The 18,692-nt window shown below is 43.4% G+C and overlaps 1 protein-coding gene across 9 annotated transcripts in view; it reads right to left on the reverse strand.

Annotated features, from left to right (window-relative positions):
• DENND5B (DENN domain containing 5B) overlaps positions 1 to 18,692 on the reverse strand; it is a 96,675-nt gene that overhangs the window by 17,557 nt on the left and 60,426 nt on the right. For 3 of the 9 annotated variants that reach the window (XM_083699859.1, XM_083699858.1, XM_083699860.1), the window contains 9 exons: positions 17,825 to 18,012; positions 15,097 to 15,633; positions 13,396 to 13,627; positions 12,012 to 12,162; positions 9,137 to 9,230; positions 5,540 to 5,671; positions 4,670 to 4,822; positions 3,229 to 3,307; positions 1,834 to 1,915 (listed from right to left, as the gene is read on the reverse strand). In XM_083699859.1, the coding sequence (XP_083555985.1) occupies positions 1,834 to 1,915; positions 3,229 to 3,307; positions 4,670 to 4,822; positions 5,540 to 5,671; positions 9,137 to 9,230; positions 12,012 to 12,162; positions 13,396 to 13,627; positions 15,097 to 15,633; positions 17,825 to 18,012 (1,648 nt within the window). Of the gene's footprint in view, positions 1 to 1,833; positions 1,916 to 3,228; positions 3,308 to 4,669; positions 4,823 to 5,539; positions 5,672 to 7,196; positions 7,308 to 9,136; positions 9,231 to 12,011; positions 12,163 to 12,703; positions 12,776 to 13,395; positions 13,628 to 15,096; positions 15,634 to 17,824; positions 18,013 to 18,692 lie in introns of all 9 variants that reach the window. The other 6 variants (XM_083699853.1, XM_083699852.1, XM_083699856.1 and 3 more) reach the window with 3 other exon arrangements.

Genomic DNA, 18,692 nt, shown 5'->3' on the forward strand with positions numbered 1-18,692 from the left:
GATGGATGGCGGCTAACAGATTGAGGTTGAATCCTGACAAGACAGAAGTACTGTTTTGGGGGACAGGAGGCGGGCAGGTGTGGAGGATTCCCTGGTCCTGAATGGGGTAACTGTGCCCCTGAAGGACCAGGTGCACAGCCTGGGAGTCATTTTGGACTCACAGCTGTCCAAGGAGGCATAGGTCAAATCTGTATCCAGGGCAGCTGTTTACCAGCTCCATCTGGTATGTAGGCTGAGACCCTATCTGCCTGCAGACTGTCTCGCCAGAGTGGTGCATGCTCTGGTTATCTCCCGCTTGGACTACTGCAATGCGCTCTACGTGGGGCTACCTTTGAAGGTGACCCGGAAACTGCAACTAATCCAGAATGCGGCAGTTAGACTGATGACTGGGAGCGGCCGCCGAGACCATATAACACCGGTCTTGAAAGACCTACATTGGCTCCCAGTACGTTTCCGAGCACAATTCAAAGTGTTGGTGCTGACCTTTAAAGCCCTAAATGGCCTCGGTCCAGTATATCTGAAGAAGCGTCTCCTCCCCCATCGTTCTGCCCGGACACTGAGGTCCAGCTCCGAGGGCCTTCTGGCAGTTCCCTCACTGTGAGAAGCCAAGTTACAGGGAACCAGGCAGAGGGCCTTCTCGGTAGTGGCACCCGCCCTGTGGAACGCCCTCCCATCAGATGTCAAAGCGATAAACATCTACCTGACATTCAGAAGACATCTGAATGAAGGCAGCCCTGTTCAGGGAAGTTTTTAATATGTGACATTTTAGTGTATTTTTCATCTTTGTTGGAAGCCGCCCAGAGTGGCTGGGGAAACCCAGCCAGATGGGCGGGGTACAAATAATAAATTATTATTATTATTGTTGTTGTTGTTGTTGTTGTTGTTCTGGTGTGGGAGGGAGACTATTTATCTGGAATGGACTGAGGTGAGGAGAACAAGATGGGGCTCTCCTTTTAAGCCCTATGAGTAGACTAGGTTGACAAATGTCTTCTGTCACTTCCAGGCCCTGCCCACAGAAGCCCAAGAATAGATTCTGGTTGGCTCCCTAGAGACCAGTCCTGCCCTTGCTCTCCTGCCCAGCTGACTGTAGGACACGGGTGGCGCTGTGGTCTAAACCACTGAGCTTCTTGGGCTTGCCAATCGGAAGGTTGGCGGTTCGAATCCCCACGATGGGTTGAGCTCCTGTTGCTCTGTCCCAGCTCCTGCCAACCTAGCAGTTCAAAAGCACGCCAGTGCAAGTTGATAAATAGGTACTGCTGTGGCTGGAAGGTAAATGGTGTTTCCGTGCACTCTGGTTTATGTCACGGTGTTCCGTTGCACCAGAAGCGGTTTAGTCATCCTGGCCACATGACCCGGAAAGCTGTCTGTGGACAAACGCGAGATGAGCGCTGCAACCCCATAGGCGCCTTTGACGGGACTTAACCGTCCAGGGGTACCTTTTTTTTAAACCTAGCATGCACAAATACCCACAGTCACAGAAAAGGGTGCCTGCTGCCCCCACCTCACATGGAACCACAGTTTGGCTTCCCCAGCAAGTGAAGGAATTGGGATTTGTTGAGTGAACTTCATGGATGAGTGGGGATCAGAACCTATATCCCCTGGGCCTAATCTAACACTACACCATACTGACATATCACATCACATCCCTGAAGCTGTGCGGGAAAAGATTCCTCTCCCTGACTCATTCTTTCCATGCTCTCAAGTATTGCAAAAAACAACAACCCCAAGGCAAAATATATTTGATGGCCATAGAGCTGTAATATGCATCAGGATTCAGTTTTAGGCTGTGGTATCAACATTTTAAGCCAACATTTTACATATTGAATCTCATACCTCATATCACTGATAAGCGAGACTCTCAGAGTAGGTAACATAAGCCCTGTGTCAGACTTCCTTCGTTCTGGCCCTACGGCAACTGTGGAGTGGGGGGGGGGGGGGAGGAAAGCTGTATTAATTTGTTAGCGACACATTATCAGGAAGCTGCAGAAATAATCCTAAGCCTCTTTCAGAACTCCACCAGGAGCAGAAGGATGTCATGCAAAGACATTTCTACTTGTCTGCCACAGTTTTACATCATGGCAGCTTACTGGTTACTTTTCCCTTTAGTTAATCCAGAGCTGGACTCTGTAGATTTAAGAAGAATCAGAAAAAATGCTTCCACTTTTACAACTGTAAAAGCTACACAAGCCTGTCCGTGCAAACCCTGTTGTTGTTTGTTTTTTTACACATGAGAAAAATCCTTATGCCAATTCCTGCAATCAAAATGCAAATGATAAAGTGTTTGGAATTATGCAAGTTATTACCCTCATGTAAAAGGCATGTTATGCCCAATTGTGTAGTCTAATTTCAGTGCCTACTGTTCAGCCTTTTCATTACCATGAACAACACACAGATCCCTCCCTATCAGTCTGGTTAGCTCCAAGCATTAAATAGCTACACATCACAAAACTTTATATATTAGAAGCAGAAATATGTCATTGAAGTTTTACAGGCTAGAGCTGGAGTAAAGGGAACACTCTACTTCTCATTCCAATCCTTCCTTCTTAGGTCTTCTTTTTTATCATCGCCCCCCATCCCGCAACCCCTTCTCTCCTCTACTCTTACCCCCTCCAATTTGCCATCTTTCCATGCTATTGTCCCTCTCCCAGCCAATATGGACAAATCCTTCCCATCTTCCCGGTGGGGGAGAGAGGAAGAGCATCAAGGATGGCAGAGACTAGAGAAGGAATGTGTGGCCTTCCAAGAGGTTGTTGGGACACCAGCCAGTGTGGACAGTCTGTGTTTGTCAACGGATTCCAGCTGTACCAGAAGCAAACACTCATCTTCAAAATTGTGGGAATAAACAGCCTATTTAAATGCCATTAAATACTTCAGGACAAGTTAACATTCTCATATAAGCTTGCTGTGGGTATACAAGACCACCCAACCCACAAACAATAATGCAACTGCTTCTGTAATATTTTACTGATAAGGCACTCAGCAGTTTTTGATCCAAAGGATCAAGTCCTAGAAGAAATTACTGCAAAACATACCAAGACAAAAACTGAGTCACTCTGCAAAACAGTGTGTCCGCCAACTATTTGGATCTCTGCAGGTGCTTAGCAAATTTTAGAGTACATTTATTTCTCCCTTCTTTGGCCATCACCCATAGTTGAGTTAAAATTTCCTTTATAAGGTACAGCTATTGATGCTGCACAAAGCCACTTGACCAAAGTATTCTGTACTCACTTGGGGATTCTGCAAGCTGCTCCTGTTTCTCTTCCCTCTCCTGGTACTGAATTAAATGGGACCACAATGCAGATTTCCCCTTAAAAACAAAACAGATTTTCAGAAACCATTTGCAGCTTTTCCTGCTACACCGTACAAATATACCTAAATCAGTTTTATGGTGTCACTTTTATATTTCCCTGCAGAGCAAAACACTGCATTTTAGCCTGCGAGGCAGGTTAGGTTTAAAGAGAGTGGTTTCCCCCAGGGCCACCTGATAAGCTTCACAGCAGAAGTTTGAACCCAAGAGTCTTGTATCAGAGTCCAACAGTTTTATTGCTATACTACAATGGCTCTTGCCACACAGCAAGTGAAACTATGAATGGAAGAACTATGCAGGACACACTCTGAAATGCTCCTTTCTATCCTGTAGATTTACATGGGGCTTGGAGCCCTGCATATCTGGACTCCAGCATCAGAACCAATCACCACCATGGCATTCAACTAACCTATAACACTTTGACTGATTGACTTGACTGATTATGATTCTATATGTATGATCTAGTTGAGATTCCTGCATTGTAGGGGGTTAGACTAGATGACTCTCATGGTCCCTTCCAACTCTACAGTTCTATGGTTCTAGGTATTTCAACCCATTCATCCAATCCACAAAGTTAGAGCTGCACGTGTAAGTACTTATATTCATTATATTGCATCACAAACACACCGATACCCATGCTACAAAGGTGCAAGGGCTGCTTTGCGCATGATGCTTTTTAAAGAGTGCACCCCCACGTAGGAAAAAGCCAGAACGCCATACCAATTAAGAGACATAGCTCTCGGTGGGTAAGCGCATTTTGCATAAAAAGAGATTCTATGTTCAGCTCTCAGTATCTGCATTTAAAATGATCTTAGGTAGCAGGGGCTGGGGAAGGCATCTACCTGAAACCTTGGCAAATAAACAAAATGTCTGAATTCCATTAGATTCTAAAGACCAAAATGCTTTAATAAGCTTGTTGGGGGTATAAAAACAGCACTAGCACTAACAAACACCTTACAGCTGCCTCCAAAGATGTAATATTTTACTGACAGGTGCAGGTCAACCATTTCCGATCGAGAGGATGAAATATACTGTTAATCTCTGTAGACAATATGGACCTAGGTGGACCAGTGGTCTGACTCAGGATTCAAGACTCCTTTACTGAGATGGTTCCATGAAACAACATGTATGGTTTCATCCAGTCACAAGGTATCAGGGCTAAAGCAGGTGACTGCTTGAAGCACCGGTAACCCACGGACAGAGCAGACAACAGTCCTGAGCTAGGTGAATCAATTGTCTAGCAGTGTAAGGTGAACATCATAAGTTCCCAGAAGCACTCTAAGATGAGTGACAGCTTAGTCCTAAAAGGGGGTATGAAATAGTATAGCGGCTGAGGGTCTTTGTGTCTTCCAAGTCACTGACCTGTTTGACCAGTAGTCCATGACTCCAAATTCTTTCCAGCAAGTCACAAAGGCTAGCGATGAGCGTATTCTCTTCCAGACCCGTAATGTTGGCCTCTCCATGTCCAAGCTCAACGGCTTCATGGCCCATCTTCTCTACCAGCATACGTTTAGTCTGCAAACAAGCAAGGGATTTACAAGCATCATTACGCAAAGCATGGAAACGCAACACAGTAGCCGCCCAAGGAATCCACAGAGCTGATTTTTATGCTGATTTTAATTGCTGTCTCTGTGGCTTTATTGCTTTTCTTCCTGAGATCTATTTTCAGGTTTTGCAAGTGGCCCAAATTTGGCAAAGGGTGCTTTAGAATCGTCTTAGTAAACAAAAAGAAGCCAAACAGCAACTGGATTATCTATCATGCTTGGCTTTAATTTCTAGTGACGTGAACCTCACTGAGGCTGGTTGAATCGTTATGTGAAATAAGCTACAAAGCAGGACTCCCTCTTGGTATGTGCAGAACCAGTGAGATTGAAATACTTTATTGTCACTTGTACAACTTGTATACGGTGAGATGATCAGATATGTAGACTCTCCCAAGGGATAATCCTCTGCAGTCTAACATAAGAGAGGGAAATACTAGTCCTCTACGTGCAAACCACTTCCTATCCCATTCATAGTAAGTAAACCATTAAAAAACAGCCATATTCCCACACATTTTGACAGGAAACTATAGTACACTCGCAAGAATTTGGGCATTCTTTTAGGGCAATGCTGCCACTCCACAGTGAAGGGTTTGAATGAGGGGAGTGGAACCATGCCTCCCAACACAGATGTCTTCTTTTTTTTTAGCAAACCATATTTTTACCACACACACTCTCTCAAAATACTTACCTTCATTCGACATTCTTTGAGTAAACCTTCAACAAATTTCCAGTTTGTTTGAGCAATGACAGCAGGAGAAAGATCGGAGAGTTTGGGCTGCCTCAGATTTTTCCCCAAGGTCCTTGCTTCTTGCATGTACTTCTAATCCAATGATAATTAAAAAACAACAACTAGAATGAACACAAAAAGCACAGCACAAACACCTCTGCCCTCCTTAATCGACAAAGTAACTCTGCACTAAAAAATAAAACAAAAAATAATATGTGGGGCCAAGGTCATCCCCCCCCCTCAAATGTCAAGAAGCTGGAAGTGAGAGGTCAGAGAGGTGGAAATAATACCTGCACAAACAGTAAGTTTTGTGTAGATGGTTTTCTGTAGGCATCAGCCTTATAAATACACAGGTAGGGAAAGAAGGATAGCCTGCAGTTGAACTGCATGGGCTGTCAAACTGGCTACACAGCTCACATCTGTTTTCTGCCTGTTAGTGGAGTCGGATGCATCAGACTACCAAATATATTTTGGTGCCTGAGGCAGAAAGCCCACATCTTCACACACACAAGATATTACAAGAAATCCTAGATATTACTGCTGTTCAACTGTACCCCCAGATCTGCTGAAATGCACTGCTTCAGCCTGGTGAAATGCAGGGCTGGCCATACTGGGGGGTGGGAGAGATGCACCCTCATATTCTTGGGACACATCTGACACCCCTGATCATTGGAGGATGAAAGGGGGAGCACAGTAAGGCTTCTGCCTGAATCCTTTTGCGGGAAAGGGATTTGCGATCCTCTCCACACTTCTACCTTGCACCTATGACACTGGAGCAGGCATTCCCAAACTCGGCCCTCCAGCTGTTTTGAGACTACAATTCCCATCATCCCTGACCACTGTTAGCTAGAGGTGATGGGAGTTGTAGTCCCAAAACATCTGGAGGGACGAGTTTGGGGATGCCTGCGTTGGAGGCACAAAGAAGAAGAGCAGGGTGGCTTTGAAAAAGCTCTTGATGATCCTCTGCCCCTCTTCATTTGCACCCCTGATGGCAGAGATGCAAAGGAGAAACGCAAAGAGGGAAGATCAGAATGCTCACAACCCTGAGCAAGGTTCTGCAACAACCATTTAAAGTATTTATTTTTTCAAAATAAAGTAAGTGACTGTGCAAGGATTAAACAGCAACTGCTTTGAAAAAATAACAGTGGAGAGAACGTAGCAACAAGCTAGAGAAAAGGGTGAGGATTAGGACGAGGAAAGGTGGTAGTCATCTTTTAAAAGTGTGGTTCCAGTCAGATAAGTAGCAGAAAAAGACCACCTATATGGCCTTGGTCTTTGCAAGCCACCTTGGCAACATTAATATGGGAATCAGGATTTTAGATGTAATAAAAACAACTAGCTCTGCATTTGCGAGGACCTGAATGGCCACGCATCTCATTTTTTTTTGCCTGCCCAACAAACTGTTCTGGAAAATGAGAGGCTGAACTTGAACATCTTTCTTAGGCCTCCTGTTGTAAAACCAACACAAGGCAGGGCCCTGTAGCATTGCGAGAATCATCTGCCTGATCAGAACCACGCTTTATGGACTGCTATAGAGGGGTGCACAGAATTCTACCCAAAAAAGCAGCGGTTAGCGTGAGAAGGAAAGCAGCTCTGGGCAAAATTAAAGAAAACATACCAGACAACATTCAGAGAATGATTTTTTAGGTGGTCGTGCAGGAGGAGGTGGGCCCTGATCCCACTCCCAGAATGCCAGTGAGTTCTGACGGATCAAGAACTCCTCCAATGGCTAAGAGGAAGGTGGATGTAACGAATGGCAGAAGCAGCAGATGGAGAAAAAGGAGGCGGCAGAACATGCATGCATAAGAGTCAAAGCAAAAACAGAAAGAAAGAGTAAATACAGTAAAGGGATGAAGAAATCAAAAAGCATGGAAGCAATTCATATAAAACGTCACAAGGAAATGCTTCTGAGCCGTCACATTCGATAGCATCAACGCTCACAAATAACACATTCCTTTTGTTTCAGCAGAATAAGCTTTCACATTTGGGTATGTATAAAATGCAGGGTTTCTCGCCCTCCCTAAAACTGCACTCACTGAACTGGATGCAGAATTCAGCAATGTCGCAAGGACCAAATGGCCTTAAGAATAAAAAGGTAACTAAAAAGAAAGAAGCACAGTGACTTTCGTCCTCGCGAAAACCATGTGTTGTTCCTGCTTGTTTCAAATGGGCAAAAAAAGGTAAATAGGAATAAGACAAAGACGTATGGTGTTTTAACAAGCCACGCAGGAATCCCTAACCTTCAGGTGCAGCTATAAATCTGGCACGCTCCCATTTAAAAGGCTAAGCAGCATGCCACTCGCACACAGGTTGCTGGGATGAAACCAAAGCAAAACGTGCTTGTTTTGCTCAAGCACTTAATCTCCAGGAAAGATTTATTTGTAAGTCAACTGCTAAGTATAAGGCAGAAAAGAACTGCAGTCTGGGGCTCTGAGGGCAGAGCCACTCATTGCGGGCAACCTAGGCCTGCTACGTCTCACCCACAACTTGCAGGAAGATTTCTCCTACACTGTCATGTCACCAGGCTGTGTGTTTCCACACCACCACCAGCCAATGATGCGGAACATGGTTGGGGAAAAACACACACAGCCGCAATGTCACAATCAGTACATATAATGCAGTTTGACACTTTTGATGGTACTTTGCCCATAACTCACTTCCACCCTGATATAGTTCTACGCGTTTATAACTCTGAACAGGAAAGGAGTGCCCTTTCATGTCCAGCATTCCTCCTGTCTACAGAATTGGATGTGGAATCAGAAGCTCATCATGCACAGCTCAAAAGGAGAGACCCCTCAAAGTCCCGTAAGACTGCCTTGCATGCCCAAGGACAACTTACCCAAGGACTGTTATGGATGGGAAGAAGACTGTCATGCGCTTATGGGCCTCTGCCAACTAGAGGCAGCTTGAGGAGCCTTATATGCACATGGGGCCCTCAGTACAACTAGAAGCCATAATTAAGTTGATGGAAGCTTAGCTTAGCATTCATTTAAATGCATAATTCAGGAGTTGCTTTGATGTTCAGCACACTGGACAAGCGGATCAGCGGGGGTCTGTAATCCTTTCTGAAAACTGAGCCTTTTGTTAAATTGAATGGATTTAGCGATCTTATGGGATAAGGGAGGACATTAAAGCAAGTTCCTCCTGGGAATTAAATCCCTATCATCTCCCATTCCCAGAAGCATTCCTCCTTCTTCCCCGGAGCCATACTGATGCACTTTGGAAGAGCAAGGGAGTGCAACCATAAGAAGAGGCTAACAATAATCTCAAAATACAACCGGCTGAGAGCAATGATTTCTGATTTGAGAGAACAGACCCTTGGGGAGTCAAGAAAGGAAGCCAGTCTACATGTTAGGCTTGCGGGGACCGTGTGTGGGGAGAGGACAATTCTTTCTAGATAGAGATGGCTGGAAGATGGGATCTCAGCTTTTGAACTGAACCTCCGTACATGCTATATGCGGAGGAGGTCTTGCTCTTAAGTTTTCACAAAGCTAATTCAGCCAAACCCTAAATGGATAACAAGTATTGGGTGTCTCTGCTATTAACCACAGCACTTACCTCTCGTAAGTCATTGTCCAAACCAATGTGTTCTGAATGTTGCCGGAGGCGATCTTTCCTGCGCTGTGCTGTAGCGCTTCGACTCACCCACCGACTGAGGTTATAAGAAAGAAAGAAAGAAAGAAAGAAAGAAAGAAAGAAAGAAAGAAAGAAAGAAAGAAAGAGTTGTAAGAAACCATTACATGCCAACTCTGGAGGGGGAAAAGGTTAGCACAGGTACTAGCTCAAGAGCAGACTCATTGAATGTAATGGACATGATTAACTTAGACCCATTTATTTTTTAATATTCTAATACAAGCCTCATGACTCCAAAAGGGCCCATTACAAACTAGAGCGGGGGTCAGCAAACTTTTTCAGCAGGGGGCTGGTCCTCTGTCCCTCAGACCTTGTGGGGGACCAGACTATATTTTGGAGAGGAAATGAATGAATTCCTATGCCCCACAAATAACCCAGAGATGCATTTTAAATAAAAGGACACATTCTACTCATGTAAAAACATGCTGATTCCCGGACCGTCCGCAGGCCGGATCCGACCCCTGGGCCTTAGGTTGCCAACCCATGAACTAGACAGATGGTGACAGAGAGAAAATGAAGAAAAGAGAGGATGCCATGGAGACATTCCAAGTTACTATTCACTGGCTAGGTCAGAGGTTGCCAATGTGGCATTTACAAATGATTGTGTGCCCAACCAGAGTCTCCTATGATGCCCATGGAAAGTCTCACTAAATATCCTCTCAAAAATCCACAGCACATGGGAGACTCTTTGGTCTTCCTGCTCAGTTTCTCTTTGCACTGACTCAGCCTCTCCTACCCTGAACACGCCCACTTGTTCATGCCCACATTTTGCTGGATGCCAGCATTGGACGCCCCCACTCTCATCTGTTTCTGAACAATTAAATGAATTCCAACTGGAAGAAACTTCCACAGGCCAACCAGGTGGGAAAGGGTTTGTCTTAGGTACTCCCCTGTCCAGCTGCAGGAGAATACCTACCGTAAGCTCACAGACCCACCAGGCCACACTGGATCTCAGCTCTTCTAAGGGCCTTCTTAGAGAATGTCTACATTTACAAAAGCCAAAGTCAGCTGAGATCATAAGTGTTACAAATACTAGTGCTCTGACGTTGTTATAGATGCCTGGTAAGGAGAAACAAGTTTTTTTCCAGGGCTGCAAGTCAATACTACCAAATCTTCATACTGGAATGTGCCCCTTACTGGTTTCCTTAAAAGAAAAAGAGGGCAGGAACTTTTCCCTGCATTAACTCCCCCTTCCCCACACTTTCCTACACTGGAATGAACATACCCCAAACATGACACTCTTCATTAAATCCAAGACCAAGGCAGGATACAATATAATAAACAAAAGGCATAAAACATAATGGGTGGAATTCAATTAGGTTTTTCTCAGAGCAGACCACTGAAATTAATGAACATGACTAAGTTAGGCCCGTTAGCTTCAATGGGTCTACGCAACATAAAACCTGGTTGAATACCACCCAATAAAACCATGCTATATAAAAATACTAATATAACCTCAATACAACAAATCAGTCAGGGCATCTTCATCAGTAATAATTCAGCAAAAGGCCTGGGCAAACAAGCATGTTTTTAACTGGTGCTGAGGATCAGTGCCCATTAAAACTGCAAGGGAAGGGTGCTCCACAATTGGGGTGCCAGTATCAAAATCATTCTCCCTCATGTACAGTATAGAGGACACTGCTAAAGATAAAAATCCAGGGTTTCTTACTCCATCTGCAAAAACGTTCAGAGATCTAAATGGCTCTTGTGCTCATTTTGCTGGTTGCTCTACCAAACCAATACATGTGACGCATTATGCTCCTTTGTAAGTAATTACAAAGAATTACAGGATAATCAGTGGAGATTAGTGTATTAGAGAGCTTATTTAATTACTTTGATTTCACAGCATACGTGTTCTGATTCCCTCCAAGTTAACCTGCAGTTTAAAATCAATCAAAGAAAACCCAATGAAGATGTCTGCTCCTGCTTCATTATAACTCCTTTTGTTACCAGAAAAAGAGAATCTGGAGACTCTGATTGGAACTCGAAAAATCAACATTTCGTAACAGGTTAAATGCTTATAGTTCAGCTCCAAATACAAAGCTTGTAACTGGCAAGAACAAAATACAATGTCCAGGGGATAACAGGAAGCGTCAGTGCAGATGATAAAGTACTGGAATAATATAGCCTTGTAAATAAGCCCATAGCAACTAGCATGTAAATTGTAATTTTTTTTCTAGTGTGCTAAGATGCTATAAAAGCTTGTGTTTCCACAGAGGAAGAGAAGCCTCATACCTGAACTTTGTCCCTTCTCTGCTAACCTACTTGATTAAAAGGTGGTTTTTACAGCTACCCTGCATTTCCATTCAGGCTGAGGCTGGAGGAGTTTCTCTTCCACTGCAGCCAGTCTACTCACTCACCCACATAGAACTTAGCTACATGAAATCTCTGGTCACCTATAGCTAACCAGTGAGTTTAACACAAGGCTTCTGCAATATATCCTCAAAGTGATTTGGCACAGGCTGCAGCACCTGAAGCTACTGGATACTCTTCACAGGAAAGCCTCATAGAAGGTACGCTATGCAATGATGGCCAAACTTGGCCCTGCAGCTGTTTTGGCACTACAACTCCCATCATCCCTAGCTAACAGGACCAGTGGCCAGGGATGATGGGAATTGTAGGCCCAAAACAGCTGGAGTAATGCTGCCAAGGGGAAGGGACAAGCTCATATCTAGGTATCGCTGGGGGTTTTTCAGTGACTGAGGGAATGGAATCCTAAAGTGACAAAGCAGCCTAGAGACTACACTCAAAGAACTATTCCCATGCATTCCAAGGGGTTATTACAGCTGCAAAAGCTTACTTGTTGTTGGTAGGCCCAGCTGCCAGCACGTCTGACTGAAGCTTAGGGAAGAAGCCCTGTTCATATTTGCCTTGGCCTATCTTCATATCAAGCAAATGAGGATGGATTGCAGTGTGATCAATCTTCGTCAGCCGCTGTTCAATGGCCTGAGCTGAAAATAGCAATTAACACACAAACAATTTCTTTTTTAGTTAACTGAAACCAAAGAACTTTTCTTTCACAGGCAGGATCTATTTCTGGAGCCAGCACACCTGAGGTAAGTTGTGGTCAGTCTATATAGGTGAGGCAAGAACCATAGCTGTCAACTTTTCCCTTTTTTAAGGGAAATTCCCTTATTCCGAATAGGATTCCTCACAAGAAAAGGGAAAAGTTGACAGCTATGGCAAAAACAGAGACCATTAGTAGACAGGACCATGCTTACTATTAGGGACTCCTAAAAACAATGTTCACCAACAGCATATCACTTGAGTCATCATTGCTAAATGGGAATGAGGGAAGCTGCTTCTCAAAACGCAGGCTGAAATATCAGTATGTCCATATTCAAAAGCAACTCTGTTCCTTGGTGAACAACTGGAGCAAAACGCTGGAGGTGAAGGAACACAAGATTCCATGCCTGTGTGTTAGTCAAACAAACACTGGGTGTTGGATTCAGATCCGTGGGGTAAAGAGATCAGAAGGAAACTTGATACTACTATCAACTTGAAGCGCATGAGGTTCTGGTGCCACCATATCAACCGAAACTAGCCTCCGAAGAAAAAGCAGACCTGAAAATTTAAAATGGTTTCAAACACAAATTAAACTTTTTCGTTTGGCTATTTAAATCCCAGTGTTTCATTTCTAAACATAAAAGAAAATGGAAAAACAACACAGTTTGACAGATCATATCTAGCCAGCTGCAATAAATACCTTCAGTGACACTAGCATAGCTTTCACAGGTAAAAAGGAATTGCACAGCTAAATCCCTCCGCGGGGACTTTTACATTCTAAATGGATCCAGTCAACATTTTTTATTGTAGAAGGTTTTAGGGGGTGGGCTGGCAAGTTAGATTTTTAATTCCGATTCTCCTGCTGGTTTCCATGAACTCTCAGATTGTACTAACCCAATTTAATGCTTTGTTTTTCTTGAGGTGTTTTGCATTGCTCCTTTTTGTTTTACTGCACTGTAAGGTGCCTCAAAGGTGGTGAAGGGGACTCAAAGGAGGGATGTAAATTAAAGCAAATGAATTAACTAAATCAAATAGGGTAAAATACAACTTCTGAGTAGCTAGTATCTTTCTTTCTTTCTCTTTCTCTCTCTCTCTCTCTCTCTCTCTCTCTCTCTCTCTCTCTTTTTCTCTTTCTCTTTTGAAGCTTATACACTGACAACTGATAGACCTGTACATACCTGCTTCTTTCAGTGTGTTGCACTTCTGATATGTAGACGTTCTTAGCGAAGGAACCCGGACATTATACAGCCTTATCTTCTCGATTCGGGAATCAAACACTCGCAAAAATGGGTCTTTTTCTTCCCAATGGGACATGATTTTATTGTCGATGAATGTTGCAAACATTTGAGTTTCAATGAAGTGTGAGAGGAATGGGAGGTAAGGCTCAGGTTGGTCAGAGAGAAATGAAGCCTAGAGTTGAGGGAACCCAAAAGAAAAAGTTACACCTTGCAGTACACTCGTTTTCCATTTCAGTAATTGTCCAATTATGTCCCAAGCATACTTTCACAGGGAGCATGCATAGCCCAATAGCCAACAGTGACCTAGTTGGCACGTCACACTAAACCAAATTGAAAAGAAACTATGGTTTAATGCCAATGAGCTCAGGCAGTTCTGTAGCACTCCTCCCCTGCTCAAACTGCACTACAAATGAAAGAGCCTGCAGTCTGGGTTACAATGTCATCCAAACCCAGACTTGTGGTTTGTTTCCCCCCATAAAGCTACAAGCAGTCACCAAGATCTGCTCTCGTCTTAATACTCAAGATTCTTTGGAGCAAACAATTCATAAGCCCAAGTTCAAAGGACACAAGCCAGACCATGGTCTGTTCGTCTGCAGTGCAGCAGCCTGAACAGGAGAAGAAGGAGCATCATGAGAACTTGTTCACATTTAACCATAGTTAGTTTTAAACTATGGTTTAATGTGACACAACAAACAGTGTCAGAGGTAAGAAAATAAAAAACATTATTGCACCAATATCTCCAATCCAAAATGTCTCACCAGTCTAGAGTTCCTATTTGCTACTTTTCACTCTTATTACACAGATTGGTTACCATAGTTGGCTGAGAGGCACTTTTTTCAGGATAGACACCCAGGGCCAAATATCTCACCCAAGTCACTTTGTGACTTGGTCACAAAGACTACTCCATAAATATATATATTTTTGAACAAAGAAAGGACACCTTTGCCATTACTGGCAATAAAGAAATTCCACAAGATTCTGATAAATTTTCTACACCAAATCTATGGTTCAAAAAAGAGAAAAATCCACGTCAGCATCATTTTGGATCAATTTGATAAGTTATTTCATCAGCTGCCTCCTCAAGTACTCCTCCTCTTACTCAACATGCAGCTTAAGTATTTTCTAGTAAGAAAAATAAACCAGTCACCTAACAAGGCCTAGACAAAACCAGGCTGCATCTAAATCATGGGTGAGGGGACCTGCTCTTCCACAGCTCCCATCACCCCTGACAACTGGCCATGTGGGAATGGATGGGGAGTCTGGATGTTAACAGAGCCCAACAACATCTGGAAAGCCATAGGTTCCTCACCCCTGACCTAAATAACAGCCATCTCCATTTACACTTGCTAAGCAATTTGTGGTGCCCAAATTCGAAAAGAGCTTTTGCTCTTTGAATGGGAAGAGAATCCAAATATATAATATAACTATTGACATGAAGCTGCCTTAATGCCAAACCATTTGGCCACTCTAACTCAGTATTCTCTAACTCAAAAAGTATTTGGGGATCCTTTAAACTGGAGATAGGGGACTGAACGTAGGATGCTGCAAATAAGATCGTGTGCTCTACCACTGAGCACCGAGCCTTCAAAAGGCAAGGCAACCGAATTGATTGTTAAAAGGAAAATATTTGGCTGCTTTTACTTTGTCAAAGTTTTGCATCTGTTCCCTGTTGGTCAGCCACGATTCCCTGTCTTGCGCCGCTTGAATGACGAAAGCATCATAGTCAGAAAACATCTGCGTGAAGCGGTTGGCGAAGACCTCTCGTAGCTGAACGTTCAGTTTGTAGTCCCTCAGCTCCCCTTCTTCACACTGGAGCTTAACATTCCTTTCCTTCTCTTCCAGAGGAATGTTGATGCTCATTTTATCCACTGTCACCCCTGTTCTCTTTGCCAAAGCGTGGAGGCGGGCAATAGTCTCATTGCCCTTGAGCAACTCATACATGTTGATGGTGTTGCTTGGTACGTTCCCATTTTTTTTGTCATTGGCCAAGTCATTGAGGACTAGGTTCTTAAACTTGGTGGCACTCTCGCTACAATGGAGGGTGCCCTCGAGGGGAATTCCAAACTGAAGCAGAACTTCGGAGATTTCCTGGATGAAATCCGGCTTGTTGGGAAACTGAGGAAGTTCCTCTGGTAACTCAATAAAGTGGTTATCGATATCCACGAAGCAGAGGTTAGCCTGGAGGGTGGGGAAAGCCAAATATTATTAAATGAATTAGTTGCCTAATACAGAAATAGTCTCTTTGGGCGGGGGGTGAAATAGTCTCTTGGAGACAAAGTGTTTGAAATATACCAATCATCAACACACTAAAAATGCAACTTCAAGTATCTCATCAACAACGGCAACATAAGAAATACATAGGTAATGATAACCCATCAGCACACATAAAATATTCAGAAGTCACTTTGAACAGGCAGGGATGTCTTTACAGGGAAATCCTTGGGAAGACTTGGGAAACAAAACAAAACAAACCTTTACAACTGATTGTGGTATGGGCAAAATATTCATGCCAGAGGCAGCTTAATCCAAATATTCTCTCCCACTAAAGTACTAATATAGAAAATCCAAGAATGAGCCATTGGCTCCCCTCTAGTAGTGCCCAAATGTTTGTCGCCTGTCCAACGGTGAGGCTGGCTTCAAAAATATACACAATGGTTTCACCACATACACGGGGATCTTTTGTTTGGAAATATAAAGTAACCCAACTTTTACATAAACCTCAAAATAAAGAGTGGTGCCTTGGAAGAGATTACTATTCCCCACCCCCAGACTCAGCTTGAGTCTGAAATTCATTGCTCATGAATTTGCTGTGCTGAATCCAGTTTGTTTCCCCGCAAGGGAGCTGAGGCCTCAGATGTACCAACCATGACAAAGTAGCATAACAGGAGACCTAGATATTCACAAGGGCAACGGCAACTCATTCTAGTCAGTCTTTGAACTGATATTTAATTGGTACCAGCACTCGGTTGTTTTCTCTAGGGTGTGTTGAAGAAGTCCACTTGCAACGCGCTTCTCACAGGAAGGAAAAGGCAGGAATCTGAACTAAATCCTCAAATTACATTAATTAGCTGCCTCATATGCTTAGAGATATATTTTAAAAACAGGACATGAAGCAGGGAAGGACTGCAAGGTTCAGAAGTTCAACTGGCATCTACAGTGTTATCTTTTTGGTGTCAGCTTAGTTACTTTCCCAAAGCATTTGGTGTTCTGATTTTATAAAACTTCATTCCAGTTTATTTGAGCATTAGCTTTATCTGTTCGTTTTACATATTATATTGTGAGGATGAGGACCTGCATTTATTATTTTATAGTCGACCCTTGTGTCAATAACAACATGGGTGAGAAAAAATGCCAAAATAAATTGAGTGTAGAAGGAGGATCTACAAGATAAGCTCAACTCCATGTTGCACATTCCCATACACTAGGGAGGGGAGGTCGTCTTTTATGCAAGGCAGACTGAAACTGTTAATGGTATCTGATGTTTAGTCTTTTCTTTCTACTCCTACATCTACTGAAAAATGACTCTAGGTAACAGAGAAGGGGAGGAGCTGAGGGGCTGCATTTAATGGTGGCATTTTGAAACAGCGCTTTCCACAAGCCATTCGGTCTTCTGGCACACGAATACTAGTGAACAAAGGTTCATTTCAGTGTTCCTTTCATTGTTCAGGCCAAGCCCCACACTCTTGGGGCTAAAAATAAAACCTTTGTGCACTTGAGATAAAATCCTAACAAGTGGTGTGTGTGTGTGTGTGTGTGTGTGTGTGTGTGTGTGTGTATATTTGAACCACCTTTTTAGAAACAGGAAGAGATGCAGGGAAACAGCTGTCAACAGTAATAAACTAAATTAAATGACTGGTGATGGCCAGCAGCACTAATAAATGGGACACACACACCAACTGGAAAAGGCAATTCAATGCTACTGGGGCTTGGCTGGGTAGATGGAGCTACTTCCATACAACAAACGGTACAAAACTGGTCAGGGAATATGCTTCTTCGTAGCCCAATAGTCAGAAAGACCATTAAAAAAAACAACTTCTGAAGTGCCAGGACATGTAAACAATGACAAGTGTAAAAATGTTTTTGTGCCACAGCTGCACCTAAAGAGATCTTGTTCTTGGATTGAGTAAGAGAAACAGAGTATTTAGATTGCATTCCTAAAGCCTTACTTTGATGTTCCTAACCAGAGAGGATCCATGCCCAAATACAGAGCCCATGGTCTTGCTACAAATGCACAGAAAAACCAGGAATACCTATGTGGAATTATATAGCTCACGGCCAGTTTTAACAACAGAACAAGGCATCCTGAACTCAGGTTGCCAATATTCAGCTCCGCACACAGCCCTAAGGTTCAGCAGTGTGCAATCATCACCTCTTGGGGAAGCTCCAGTTTGGAACGGTCTGTTCCCTCCTTCGACTGCAGGCCCATCAAGTAAGGTACAGGAGCATCGAGGAAATGCAGGAGAGAGGCTGGGAGGATGGGGACGTAGACATGTTGCCACTGAAATGGGAACAGCAGAGTGGTGATCCCTTCTGCAACCGTCATTAGACGCTGGTAGTCTAAACAGAGGAAACCAAGACAGAATTACTATATCGCTCCTCTTAAAAAGCCATCAACACTTCAGTGTTAGACAGACGGCAAGTGCAGAGCAATTCTTAAACCCACAGAGCACGTTTTGCAGCTATTCGCCAGCTTGATTTAAGTGTGCGGCACGAGCTCGCTGCTTGTTTAAAACGGATTGAAATATTAATTCCAGAACTATTACACAAAGAAAGCTATGAAATTTTAATAGACACATCCAGCTATGTTACAAAATTTAAAAAGTGAATTTAAGATGAACACCAGGAGAACGGCAAAGCAGAATTATGTATATTGCTCTGCTGAATTGCCAGAGGAAGAGCAATATGCAGATGGGACAAGAAAGGAACCAACAGCAAGGGGAGCAACGGCTGTCAGGCCCATTTTTGCTCATAATTGTTCATTAGGCTGAATTTTCAGCTCACGTGTTAGCAGGCTCCAGGAAGCAAGCCGGCCTGCAAATCCACCTTGACGGAAAATCAGAACTAACTACACAAACGTGAAATGCACCCTAGGACTTATTTTTAAAACAAGATTCCAAGCCAGTACTCTCAAACTCACCTGTACCCTGTCAGCATTTTATTCCTGTGTATTCTATTAAGTTTATAGCCAGAAAGGATGTTTGTACAATAACTGATATAATTTTTTTCCTTTTTTGATG

The sequence above is a fragment of the Podarcis gaigeae genome (assembly GCF_964106915.1).
Source record: "Podarcis gaigeae genome assembly, chromosome: 10".
In the NCBI taxonomy this organism is placed as follows: Eukaryota; Metazoa; Chordata; class Lepidosauria; order Squamata; family Lacertidae; genus Podarcis; species Podarcis gaigeae.